This window comes from Pogoniulus pusillus, chromosome 19 (genome assembly GCF_015220805.1).
Source record: "Pogoniulus pusillus isolate bPogPus1 chromosome 19, bPogPus1.pri, whole genome shotgun sequence".
Taxonomy (NCBI): domain Eukaryota; kingdom Metazoa; phylum Chordata; class Aves; order Piciformes; family Lybiidae; genus Pogoniulus; species Pogoniulus pusillus.
The window spans coordinates 22678849-22692134 of NC_087282.1; the positions used below are offsets into that span (position 1 = coordinate 22678849).

The 13286-nt window shown below is 54.3% G+C and overlaps 1 protein-coding gene across 1 annotated transcript; it reads right to left on the reverse strand.

Moving 5' to 3' along the window:
* Positions 1 to 3899: 3899 nt before the first annotated feature.
* On the reverse strand, positions 3900 to 11354 carry CNGA2 (cyclic nucleotide gated channel subunit alpha 2). Its single transcript, XM_064158928.1, has 7 exons — positions 11341 to 11354; positions 11108 to 11230; positions 10773 to 10883; positions 10115 to 10282; positions 7714 to 7821; positions 7047 to 7153; positions 3900 to 5877 (listed from the first exon to the last, which is right to left on the reverse strand). The coding sequence occupies exons 1-7, from the start codon at positions 11352 to 11354 to the stop codon at positions 4454 to 4456; spliced, it is 2055 nt and encodes a 684-aa protein (XP_064014998.1). The 3' UTR covers positions 3900 to 4453.
* Between the last annotated feature and the right edge of the window lie 1932 nt (positions 11355 to 13286).

Sequence of the window (13286 nt, forward strand, 5' to 3'; positions counted from 1 at the left end):
CTGTGCTCCCCACCTCTAGGAGACCCTTACAGGGGGAAAAGTACATACCCAAACCACCTGTGAAATGGGCAACAGCCAAAGCTGTGTCTGCTGTGCTCCACGTCCACTCTGCCAGGAATTTAGGCAGTCCACAAATGCAGCTGTGCCGTTGTGTGCCTCGCTCCAACATCTGCCCATCCTGCACACTGAAACGAAGCCGTGGAGCTGCTGCTAATCTCATCCACGAGCAGGCCTGCCAAGCAGTTCAGCAGTCGAGGACTTCCTGGCCTGCTGCCCTGGGGAAACAGGCAGGATCTGCTCCAAGTTCCCAAGGCTATCCTCTGGGGCAACTTGCCTGGAGGCTTACAGTTTCTCAAGTGGATTATTAACTTGGATTAAAATGTGGAGTGAGAGTGCATTTGTGCCACTTTCTTCTTCTGCTTCTTCTTCTCCTTCTTCCTCTTCTTCCTCTTCTTCCTCCTCCTCCTCCTCTTCTTCTTCTTCTTCTTCTTCTTCTTCCTCTTATTCTTCCTCTTATTCTTCTTCCTCCTCCTCTTCTTCCTCTTCTTCTTCCTCTTCTTCTTCTTCTTCCTCCTCTTCTTCTTCCTCTTCTTCTTCCTCTTCTTCTTCTCCTTCTCCTTTTTCCTCCTCCTCTTCCTCCTCCTCTTCTCCTTCTTCCTCTTCCTCTTCTTCCTCCTCCTCTTCTTCTTCTTCTTCCTCCTCCTCTTCTTCTTCTTCTTCCTCCTCCTCTTCTTCTTCTTCTTCCTCCTCCTCTTCTTCTTCTTCTTCTTCTTCTTCTTCTTCTTCTTCTTCTTCTTCTTCTTCTTCTTCTTCTTCTTCTTCTTCTCCTTCTTCCTCCTCCTCTTCTGCTTCTCCTTCTTCCTCCTCCTCTTCTCCTTCTCCTTCTCCTTCTTCCTCTTCTCTTCCTCCTCTTCTTCCTCTTCTTCCTCTTCTTCTTCTTCTTCCTCTTCTCTTTTGCCTTTTTTGTTCTTTTTTGCCTTTTGTTTTGGGAAGTGGTTTTTTTTTAGGGGTTGGGTTTGGGGCTTTTTGGTCGATCGTTTTCCCTCCCTCTGCCCTGGAACAAACGCGGATGTGCCCTCAATTGCTGCCCAGCCAGCAGGCAGGAGCTGCCATGTCCCCAGCGCCCGGCAGGAGCCCAGCCGCAGCCCCCGGCCAGCCCTGCCCCACAGCCGCGGAGCCGCAAAGCCTGTGGGCTCTCAGCCCACCGCCCGCGAACAGGGGCGCGGATTAGCGGCGTGAGGCAGGAGAAAGGGCACTGGGAAGGGCCAAATGATAGAAGAGCGCCCAGCTCGCCCCCCAAGGAGCTACCACACAGCTCCATCGGGATGCGCTCGGCAGTGCATTGCCCAGCGCTCGGCTCCCCACAGCGGCGAGCGGCTGCGAGCCCACGGAGGGGCCGCTCCACCCTCCGGCAGCTCCGCGGTGCGGGCAGGCTGCGGGCGGCAGAGACGCAGGCGGAGCGGCGGCTGCCGGCGCTGCCGTCCCGCGGTTCGCAGCTCCCTCTCCTGGCTCTCTCGCCGCAGCCCAAGGGCACGGCAGCGGCCGGGGGTGCCCGCCCGGCGCCTGCCAGCCAGCCGCTGCTGCCCGGCCGAGCTGGGCTGGCCGAGCCGCCCTGCCCACCGCAGGCTGAGAGCAGCTGCAAAGCCTGGACGGGAAAGGGCTGCGGGGAGGAAACCCAAACCACAACAAACCAGAAATCCTACCATTTAATGTAGAGATGACCAAAAGAAGTTGTTCTCTTGCCCTACATTGTAATCCTGGTCACTTCACCTTCCCTCCCCTGCCAGTCCCCAAGAGCAAGGCCACTGGAAGATGCCAATACAAAATGAAGAGAGGCACTGCACTGGAGGGAAAAGCAAGGACAGCTTCTCCCACCTCAGGTTTCCCACCTTGAGCATTTCAGGACTGACACCTCCCCACGTGTCATCTCATTCACCTTTATAAACATGGAAGAGGTGAGTGCCAGCAGGATGGAGCCAGCCTCTTCTCGGTGGTGCCCAGTGACAGGACAAGGGCCAAAAGGTGGAAGTTGAGGCATAGGAGGCTCCATGTGAACCTGAGGAGGATTTTTTTCACTGTGAGGCTGACAGAGCACTGGCACAGGCTGCCCAGGGAGGTTGTGGAGTCTCCCACTCTGGAGATATTCCAGAACCATCTGGATGTGTTCCAGTGTGATCTGCTCTGGGTGATGCTGCTCTGGCAGGGGGGCTGGACCAGATGAGCTTTCAAGGTCCCTTCCAGCCCCTGACATCCTGTGATTCCATGATTTTAGTCAAACTGTTGGCTGAATTTGACCCAGAAAATTAATTTCTCCAAAACTGCCTTCTCCACTCAATGTTCTTCTTGCAAACCAGCCCCAGCCCACGCCATGGATCCAGTGGACAGAAGCAGGAGGTCCCAGAAGCCTGGATGTGGGTCAGGGAAAGCTACACAACAGAAGCAAGAAATGAGGTTGCACTCCCCAGGCCCACCCCCTGCACAGCACCATGAAGCACTGGCGGCATGGCTGCTGGTGGTGATGAGGTTGTGGTTGCTTGCAGCTTGTTTGGATGGCCTTCCCTGCACTGCATCTCTCACCAACAAGCTGCTCACACCATGGAGCCTGCAGGGCTGTAGCTCAGCCTGGCAGAGCTTTGCTGGTGCACATGATGCTGCCACGTTTTCAGCCTTGCACATGTGTCCCCTTGGTTCTGCCACTTATCTCTCCTCCAGAAGGCAACTGGCCTGCAAAGCCCCAAGACTCCCACTGTGTACAAGGAAACCTCCTGCTTAAGAGAATAAATGTGTTTTGCACTCTGTCTGAGCTACCCACAGCAAAGCAAACATGGGCACAGCTGGGTCCCATCACTGTTTTGTTGCTTTGAGATATGTCATTTCAGTCAAACCCTTCCTGGCACATCTGGCCATCATCAGACAGAAGAGAGAGACAGCTACTGTCTTCCCTCTGCACACAGGACAACAGGTGCTGCCAGGCCAATAAGCCACAGGCTTCACCTGTGTTTTGGGCTTGTCATCAGAGACATCCCCCAGTTTAGGAAGGACACTGAGATGCTTGAGCGTGTCCAGAGAAGGGCGACGAGGCTGGGGAGAGGCCTCGAGCACAGCCCTACGAGGAGAGGCTGAGGGAGCTGGGATTGGTTAGCCTGGAGAAGAGGAGGCTCAGGGGTGACCTTATTGCTGTCTACAACTACCTGAAGGGTGGTTGTGGCCAGGAGGAGGTTGCTCTCTTCTCTCAGGTGGCCAGCACCAGAACAAGAGGACACAGCCTCAGGCTGCGCCAGGGGAAATTTCGGCTCGAGGTGAGGAGAAAGTTCTTCCCTGAGAGAGTCATTGGACACTGGAATGGGCTGCCTGGGGAGGTGGTGGAGTCGTCGTCCCTGGGGCAGTTCAAGGCAAGGTTGGATGTGGCACTTGGTGCCATGGTCTAGCCTTGGGCACTGTGGTAAAGGGTTGGACTTGATGATCTGTGAGGTCTCTTCCAACCTTGGTGATACTGTGATACTGTGATCCACAGCCCAAACGGAGATCATACTGCTTACATAGCAGGAAGACTTGGGAACACAGCCTCCCAGGAAGGTGGGGTGCTTGGTGCACTGAGCCACCCATGCCAAGTATCATTTGACAGCCAAGTATCATTTGACAGCACCAAGAATAGCAGAATGGGAAAGAAAAAGCAAGGAGGAGGGCAGCAGCCTTTCCAGCTAGATGTTCAGCCTCAGTGCAGGTGGTGGAGACGACCCAGGTAGTGACAGTGACCCAGACTAGCCTCTCCATTTGCAGACAAAAGAAGCACAGGCTGGGCTGTCGTAGACCAGCTTTGGTATCTTGCAGGTAAGACTGGGTGTCCACTGAGTTACAAAGGCTGAACCCAAGGGTCGTTTGTAAGTATCTAGTCTGTGTTTTGTTCTTTCTTGGTGGGGTGGTTTTATTACCTGCAAGCAAAGTGGCATCTTCCAAAGCCTATCTCCCTTCTCGTCTCTGTATGAAGGGGTAGGTGGTACATGGCACCTGGTGGTACACAGCACTCTGCCTGCTGTGACTCTGCATGTCCTCAACACACATGAGAGGTCAGCGTGTCCAGGTGCCCCTACATGCAAGATTCATGCTCAACTTCTATTAAGGCAAACAGGTGCAAGAAGGTGTGATGAGCACAGACCTTTTTGAGAAGCTGAAAGGAAATGTTAGCAGTGGCATTATCCATTCTCCTCTTTTTAGTGACCCAAGTCCAAGGACTCAGATCAAGGCCACAAGGGAAGGGACAGTCCAGAAGAAGGAGCTAGGACGATCATCTGATGTGGAGCCATCTCAGGAGCTGCCGTGAAGGCAGTGGCTGCAGCAATGCTGAGGACCTGAGAGAAGTCCCTGGCAAGGCAGCCACAGGATCTGCCCTGTGAAATAGCAAACACCACCTGAGCACAAGGCCAGACGTCATCTAACTGACCTCTGCATCCCCTCATTGAGCCCCTCTAGGTAAAACTTTCTCCTCATCCTCAAGCAGACTATCTGAGCTGTCAGAGAAGAAGTCCTCCAGGTCCTGCTGCCTCATCTGGGACTCCAAAGCAGTGATGCGCTGCTTGAGTTTCATCTGGGCATCATTGTGCTCTGTCAGGAGCCAGCCCAGGCGGCTGTGCAGCGTGTCTAGGTTCAAGGCCAGCCTGTCCAGCCTCTCCTCCACGCTCTTCCCCTCAGTGCTAGCCTCTGCAGCCGACTCATCCAGCAGCCCTTCCTTGATGAGGATCTCCCGGCCACGCTCCTCCAAGACCCTTTTGGCATCAGGATACTCCGTGACTGCTTCCATAAGATCTTCCTTCGACAGGCAGAACAGATCAGAGTAGCCCAAGCTGCGGATGTTGGCGGTGCGCCTGTTGCCCATTTTGCTCCCTTTAATGTTGAGGATGCTGATCTCCCCAAAGCAGCCTCCTGCCGTGAGCAGAGCATACTGTGTCGTCCCATCGTCGGCCACCACGGCCAGCTTCCCTTCCTTGATGATGTACATCTCCTTCCCAATGTCCCCCTTGCGGCAAATGTAATCCCCTGGGCTGAACACCTGAGGGCGAAGCTTCAGCACCAGCTCCACCAGCAGACCTGCCTCGCAGTCCTGGAAAATCCTTACCTTCTTCAGCGTCTCCAGGTGAACGTTGATGGCAATCTCTGCCCTTAACTTATCAGGGAGATTCTTGAGGACTTCCCGTTCATCTACTGCCTTCTTGTTGGTCCACAGGTAGTCAAACCACTTGATGACTTTGGTTTCCATGTCTTTGCTCACCTTGCGGAACTGCATGTAGTGCTTGATGGCATCGATTTTGGCCTGGAACTCTGCCCTGGTAGCATTCATGTTGGATATCATGGATCCCACGTTCCCCACGATGGTGGCAAAGATGAGGACGCCGACGAGGAAATCAAAGATCACAAAGAGGTACTCTTCATCACGCACCGGGGGGGGAGTCTCTCCAATGGTAGTCAAAGTCAGCGTCGACCAGTAGAGACAATAGACATACTCCCTGCTCAGATAGCCGAACTCAGGGTCTGTGACATTGGGATAGACCCAGGTGTCCGTTCCAAAGCCTATGGCTTTGGAGATGGCATAATAAATGCATGCATTCCAGTGGATGATGATGAGGATGTAGAGAACCAAGTTGCTGATGCGGAAGACGTTGGGGTGGCTGGTTCTGGTCTCAGTCCTATCAAAGAACTCAAACATGCGGGAGAAGTGCAGCAGCCTGTTGAAACGCACTTCGGGGCGGTGCAGTCCCACAGCAAAGTAGGCCAGGTCTGTGGGCAGGATGGAGAGAGCATCCAGCTTGAACTGTAAGGTGTAGATGTAGTTATCCCGTAACTTCTTCAGGTCCTTAACCAGGAGACCCTGCTCCAGGAAACCTAACAGAGAAGCAACCGATAGGATTGCCTTGGGTTATGCCCAAGTCTTCTACAGGCTTTTGGAGGCACTTCTGAGAAACCTTTTCACAGAATTAACCAGGTTGGAAAAGACCTTCGAGATCATCGAGTCCAACCTATTACCCAACACCACCTAATCAGTTTTATGGCACGCCACGCACACGTGTGCACAGGGTCATCCAAACAGCACCAGTTCCACCTGAGAGGAGAGGCTGAGGGAGCTGGGATTGGTTAGCCTGGAGAAGAGGAGGCTCAGGGCAGACCTTATTGCTGTCTACAACTACCTGAGGGGTGGTTGTGGCCAGGAGGAGGTTGCTTTCTTCTCTCAGGTGGCCAGCACCAGAACAAGAGGACACAGCCTCAGGCTGCACCAGGGGAGATTTAGGCTGGAGGTGAGGAGAAAGTTCTTCCCTGAGAGAGTCATTGGACACTGGAATGGGCTGCCCGGGGAGGTGGTGGAGTTGCCGTCCCTGGAGCTGTTCAAGGCAAGGTTGGATGTGGCACTTGGTGCCATGGTCTGGCCTTGAGCTGTGTGGTAAAGTGTTGGACTTGATGATCTGTGAGGTCTCTTCCAACCCTGATGATACTGTGATACTGTGTGATACTGTGTGATACTGTGATACCCAGTTTATGAACTTCTCTTATCACTCGGGACCTGTATCTGGCAAAAGTCACCTGAGACTAGCACTGATTTAGTCTATTGCCATGAAGAAATGGAGACACAAAGGTTCCCATCCTCCAGATCATCAATTATTGCAGTTCCAGCAGTAAAGCCACCTGCCACATCCCAAGAACATTAAATTCTACCATTTCTCCGTGTAGATAATTCATTAGCTGAACTGGTGCATAATCAGAGCTACAGAGCTTCAAATGTGCCTGAATGCTAATAGTAATGCAGGTAATTTTGTACAGTTATTCAGAGGTGAAGTTGAAAGCTGGGATGATTAATCTTTCATTCAGGAACTTACTCCATTTCTTAGATCTTTTAATTAGATTCTTGCTCTGTAGGCTGCTTCTTACTAGCAAGTGTCAAGGTAGACAAAACCCTCCTCCTAAGAGAGCTGCAGATAAGGCCTCTCCCTTCCAGTTCACCTCCACTTTTGGTGAATTAAAGCAAAGCAGCCAGAAGCCAGGATGCTGCTTCTGCTTACCTGTGTGCAGGCGGATCACTATGTCCCCAAGGTAGATGGTGTCAGAGATGTAGTCCAACACCAGCCAGAGGACAACGTAGGCCTTCTGCAGGTCACTGAAGCAAGCCCTGGAGGGAGGTAATCATAGAATCATATAATCAACCAGGTTGGAAGAGACCTCCAAGATCATCCAGTCCAACCTAGCACCCAGCCCTAGCCAGTCAACCAGACCATGGCACTGAGTGCCTCATCCAGTCTGTTCTTGAAAGAAATAGTGTGGTGAGACCAACAAATCTCTGTAACATCTCCAACTATTGCAGCTGACTCGAGGCTGGTTCTGAGACTGCTAACTCTGCATCAGAGGCTGGCCACTTGATCCTCCTAGAAATTAAAAACCCACTCCCTGAAAAATCTGCCCTCTCTTAACCTAGGTGAAATGATGCCTTGAAACTACTTCCCAAATGCACCTTGCAGCTTCACTCCAAAGTCATGGTCCTTTCTGAGCCGGGCCAGAGGATGTCTTCTGCTCTGCCCCTGCACAGCAGAAGTCACAGTGATAGCAAAGGGCTTCCTTCCCTTTGGGTTCCCACTCGCCCCAGCACCAGCAGTGTCAGTTGTCTGGTCCTGGCTGAGCCACAACAACCAAGTGAACAGGAGAATTAGAGGATGCTACGACCTTCCAGCTCACCTGGCTATGAGCAGGCACCAGTTATAGAGCACAGGAACTGTAATGACAGCCAGCCAGTGGTAATACCAGTCCCCTGCAGGGTCTACCACAAAGATTTGCCATTTCTTCCTGGAAAAGTAAAAAGAAGCCAGAGCTGGCAATGTAAATGTAGAAAACAGGGCTGGAAGCAAACATCTGAGTCCTTCACCTTCTGCACTAGACTGGTTCAAACAGAGCTGCAGCTTGAGTGCCTGTCTGCAAACTAGAACCAATCCAGCAGTGCTGAGCAAAATGTCCAGCACTGCTTAAGCTCCTTTGTCCCCAAAACTGAGCTTGGTGATGTACCAAAAGAGAAACCTGCAGGACCATAAGGCAAAGCAGGTGCTCTACATGCACACAGCAGCCCAGTGGCACAGCCAGAAACATATATGGAAGAGGGTGATCAGAAAACTTCTTGTTACATGACGTTGCCTCTCCTAGATGAGGTATGGGTTGGTGCCAGACAGATCTGAAGAAAAGATTAATTAGACCAAGAAGGGAATTGTGCTGTAGATAAGTAGGAGTGCCAGGAGAGGACATCCAAGCCCCAGAGCAGCGACCCAGGAGGCAGCTGGCACTGCAAGGCTGCCAGCACCATGCTGGTTGCAGCTGCCTGCAGTCTCTGCTCAGCCTCTGGGTCCAGCCTTTGAACTGCTCCCAAGTGTTCAATCCTGCTCATCTTGGGACTCTGGAGATAAGGCATGTGTGTGCTCTAGTCACCAGATCTCACTGGAGAAGCCAAGGGAGAGAAACTCTGCAGCTGGGCTGATAGGTTTTAGCTGCCGCAGCCTGGTAAGGCAAAGCTCCCTCTCCCCCTCCCTCCTTCCCTCCCCTCCAGCTTTTGAACATGCAAAACTCTCCAGTGATAGGAAAAAAACAACCCACCTGCCAACAGATTCCCTGTGCCCACACCGCTGTGACAACTTCAAAAGCAAAACCTCTGCCTTGAAGCTGCTTCCCCAGTGGCACAGGCAGCAGCACCCGCAGTGCCCAGAGCATGAGGGCTGGCACTCAGCACAAGGCCAGCAGCTGTCCTTCACATTCACTCTGGGTACAGCCACAGCCAAGCAATACTCCCATTGCCCACGAAAGTGCTCAGCCTTTGCTCAGGAGGTGCAGCTTCCATGGTTTGAGAAAGGGACTCTGCTCCCTGGGACATGCAGCCCCGAGACATGGAAGCACGGATTTACCTGCAGCCAGCCACCAGCACCAGCCACCACAGTAACCCTGCTAGTGACAGCAGCACTTTCAGCTGTACATCACCAGTGCTGCCCACAGCAGCGGCCCAGAGTCACTGCCAGCGACAGTGGGGCCAGAAGTGGAAAACCAGGGCTCTGGGTTAAACCACGAGGAGAGAATAATCATCTGCCTCTTGCCAAAGGCTTTGCACCCAAGTTTGCAACCATGGAGGCTCCCGTGGCTGTGAACGGCAGCTCATGCTTGGAGTTACCACACTTGGGGTTCCTCTACGTGAGAAGCTGAGGATCTGGAGAACAGCAGAAGTTGCCACCCTCCCCCAGGAGCCTCCTGGCAGCACGCAGCCCTCTCAAGCAGCAGCCCGCAGCTGCCTCTGATAATTAACAAGCTCCCCTTAACTATGCAGGGAGAACATTTCTTTTTGCCGTGACTGGTAAAGACCCAGATACGAGGCTCAGATATTTTTCTCCTACAGAAAACAATTCTTTCTTGGTGGTTTAATTACCATCTACAATGTTAGGGTCTAGAGTAGTCCCTGAGCTTTGCCCTTTAATTAGCCAGCAGAAGAAAAGCCAGGTTATTGCTTTTCACCAGGAGCCTGGGCTGAGGAGATGAAAGGGATGGATTTGAAAGAGCCCTTTCAGAGAGCTGCTGACACTGTGTCTGCTCCTGGCGGGGGTGGGGCACGGGCAGCAAACACACTCCCTTCAGCTCCTTTCATCCCGCAGATGATGAATGAGACCGGCAAATCCTTTGCGCTTGTGCTCGCTGCGGTCTCCTGGGTGCGGACCTCGCATCCCTAGGCTTGGCCCCAGTTCCTCATGGGCACAAGCGGAGGGTGTGCCTGTTTACAGGACACCGGGGGGTCTGCCAGCCCGCACAACCCATGCGCTGTGCCTTTCTCCTACCGGGGCATGGACCGAGGCACAGAACACCCCAGGGATGAGGGACGGGCCACGTCTTTTCCACAGGGACAGCCTACCAGGTCCCGTGTGTCTGTACAACAGCTCGGAAAATCAGGCTGGCTGCGAGGACAGGAGCCAGACAAGCCGAGAAGGACCCTTCCCACCACTGCATCCTACTTTCCCATCTACCTCCCTTAGCTCTCACTGCTGGGAGCCCCCAAGCACCACGCACAGCTGATCTCCAGCTAGGGATGGCTGGAAACACAGGAAAGGGACCCTACTTTTTGGGTTTCTCCTTGTTTTCATCCTCTAGGTCATTGCCAGCATCCACCGACACTGTCTGGAGCTCGGGGCCCTGGAAGCGCTGGAGGAAGGGGTCGGGCCTTTGCTGCTCCTCCTGCAAGCTCCTGCTGGCCCAGTCCCTCAGCACCAGCACCAGTCGGACTACCCTGGACAGGGGAGAGAGGCAGAGTCAGGAGGTGTCTGCAGAGCAAGAAAGCAAAGGCAGAGAAGTTACACCCCTAATTAAAGTTGTCACATCTCCCTCTCAAGCCCAACTGTTTCCTTTTCCCCCTGCCCTGCAGCAATAACACCAGCAAGACAGCCCACCCTCACCAAGTCCCTCAGCTCCTTCCCCAGTCCTGCTGCCATTCCCACGGGGACAGGAAGAATGTGTGGGTGACTGAAGCAGAGTGAAGCTGCCTGCAAGGGCAAGTTGTTCCTGAGCTTTGCTGTGGCCCCATAGGTGACAGAGCCATTCCTTCCCACATAGCACCCACGGGCCTCAGGGCACCTAGAACATCGTTCCCAGATGCTGATCCCTGCAATCCCTGAATGTCCTCCAGCAGAAAGCGATCCTGACCCTAGGCAAGTCCTCAGTGTGCAAGCCAGACGCAGCAGGCTCAAGCCTCACCCCAGGCCAGCAGCACACACAGGTACCTGGCCAAGGTTTGCCTGCCTCGGGGAGCAGAAGCAGCCAGCTGCTCCCCACCATCCAGGGGAGCTCCTCTCTGCAGCTCTGAGGAGGTGGCATCTTGGGGCGAGCCAGTCCTGCAGCGGGAAAAAGTGGGGGGTCAGAGCCACACTGCACTGTTGTGGCACTGTCTGCAGCCAGAAGAACTGAAGGTCACAGGCAGCTGAGGCTTGGCACCACAGCCCTGCCCATTTCAGCAGACACACCAAGCTGGCCCTCCCCTGCCCTACCACTGCCTCCCTCAGCCAGACCAGGGACCAGCCTGACCTCGTGGTGCTGAGCCCTGGCCTCTCCACGTCACCTTCCACTCGAACACGGGTGGGTGGGCAGGGGTGGGGGCTGGCTGCTGAACTGTGTAGACCATTCCTCTTGGCTGTCATTCTCCATGCGAGGAGGCCACAGGCACACACCCTGCACCAGAGACCTGCAGAGAGCAGAGAACAGCCACAAGAAGAGCCATGCAGGATACATTGTGTGGCTGGAACACAGACACAGCACAGCAAGAGAAGGTCAAACTTCACAGACTGTGCCCACCCCACGCTGTCCATCGGCAGACATTGCTGATGTTGCAGTAGGAGTCCTGCAGCCTTCCCTAAGGGATCACACATCTGCCTGTGGCCCACGGAAGATGCTCTCCCTGTTGTTCAAGCCATTGCCGGGGCAACAGCATCCCCAGTGAGCTGTGCCATAGCAATGAGCCCACAGCTCTTGGCACCGCTGCCTGCTCAAGGGCAAGAAAATAGGCTCAAAAGGGAAGTAAGCACAAGGCCAGCCCAGGTCAGGAGATGGAGCACAGGGTAGATTTTGCATAGACAAAGGTGTTTTCACCCAAGCAGTCACCCTCCTTCCCCAGAGCACTGCAACCTTGCTTGTGGTCTACCCAGAAAGCTCCACCTCTCATGATCACAGAAATCTCCCCCAAGCTGGAAATTGGGGTTTGCTGCTGAAAAAAAAGAGCCTTGCTGAGGTTTCTGCCAGCAGGAACTACCACCTGGCCTCAGAAAGCAGCAGAAAGCCCTGCATTAATACCCAGAGGCTGCTGTGAAGTTCAGTTGTGGGGTTTAACTGGGATTTGTTTACCTAAAAAAGCAAGAGATGCCCACAGGGCTTGCCCAGCCTCATCATCACACACAGCCCTGGCTGTTCTGCTGCACCCTAGGACAGACCACAGCAGACCAAAGCACCCCACAGACACACAGACTGGCACACGCACCGAGGCAAAGGCATTGTCCCGCCCCACTCACAGACCAGCCCCCCTGCCTGCTCCCCTCGGGGGCACGGTGCACCCCCCAGACCCGCAGTGCACGGATGAGGCAGGCTCCTGGAGACAGCACACCCAGTGCTGCCACACGGCCCAGAGCCTGCTGCCGGGCAGGCAGTGCCCTCTGCACCCCTGCCAGCACGCACACAGACTGCACGCCCAGGCACACTCCAGCACACCTGAGCCACCTCCCCCGGGTAGCAGAGCCACTGCGGAGAAGCCACCGCTGTCCACTTACAAGCCTGGTGTCCCCCGAAGCCTTCAACGCTTGGCTGCTGCCTAACGCAAGCTAGCAGAGGTGGTTGGGGAGAGTCTCTCCCTTGGGAGCCTTCTGGGCTTCTAAGAGGTGTGCTGCAAAGCCAAGCCAGCACGAGTGGAGCTGCCCACGCTCCTGCCCTACTCCTTTCCCAGGCAGAGAAGCAGGAGAGGTGGCCAGACAGCTCGGCGGCACTAGCAGAGGATGCACACACACGTGTGTAGGTCTTGTCACCAGAGCATGCCCATCCCCTGAGCATCCTCAACAAGGTGCACTTCACAGGAGTTAATAGCTGCCAGCTTCGTGCCTGGGAGATGAAAGGGGAGGAGGGAAACATGCTGCTCAGAGATGCTCCACTTCCCAACCCACACCTCCTCTTCTTCCCCTGCCACCTCCTCAGGGGCTGGGGAGACTCCAGGCATCTCTCAGGGCAGAGCCTGGCTGGAGATTGCAGCTGAACCAAGCAGCTCTGGGTCCAGAGGCTCCTCAGTCCCCAGAAAACACTGGGGAAGGGCCACTGCCCACTCAGAGACACGAACAGCTGGCGAAGGTCTGATGCATGAAGGGATGCACCAGAATTGTCTACTGGGCTGCCTGCTCCTGCTCCCATTGCAGCCCTCTACCCTAGGGAAAAGCAAAGCTGGTGTCTTGCTTCACAGCCTATGCCACAGCTACCACTGTGATGGGAAATTTGCAGCAGCCATACTATAACATCCTCCCTTCCAGCTACATCTGCTCATGCTCAGAGAGTAGGAGACCTGCTCTGGCAGAGTGCAATTGCACTAGGTTGGGCTGGATGATCTTGGAGGTCTCTTCCAACCTGGTTGATTCTATGACAGATGAACTCCTGAGGTCTCTTCCAGCCCCTATCATTCTGTGAGACCTTATGTGCTGCTCTGGAGTTCCAGTGAAAAGAGCTGCAGAGTTTGAAGATGACCATGAAATGCAGCTTCCACCCACTCC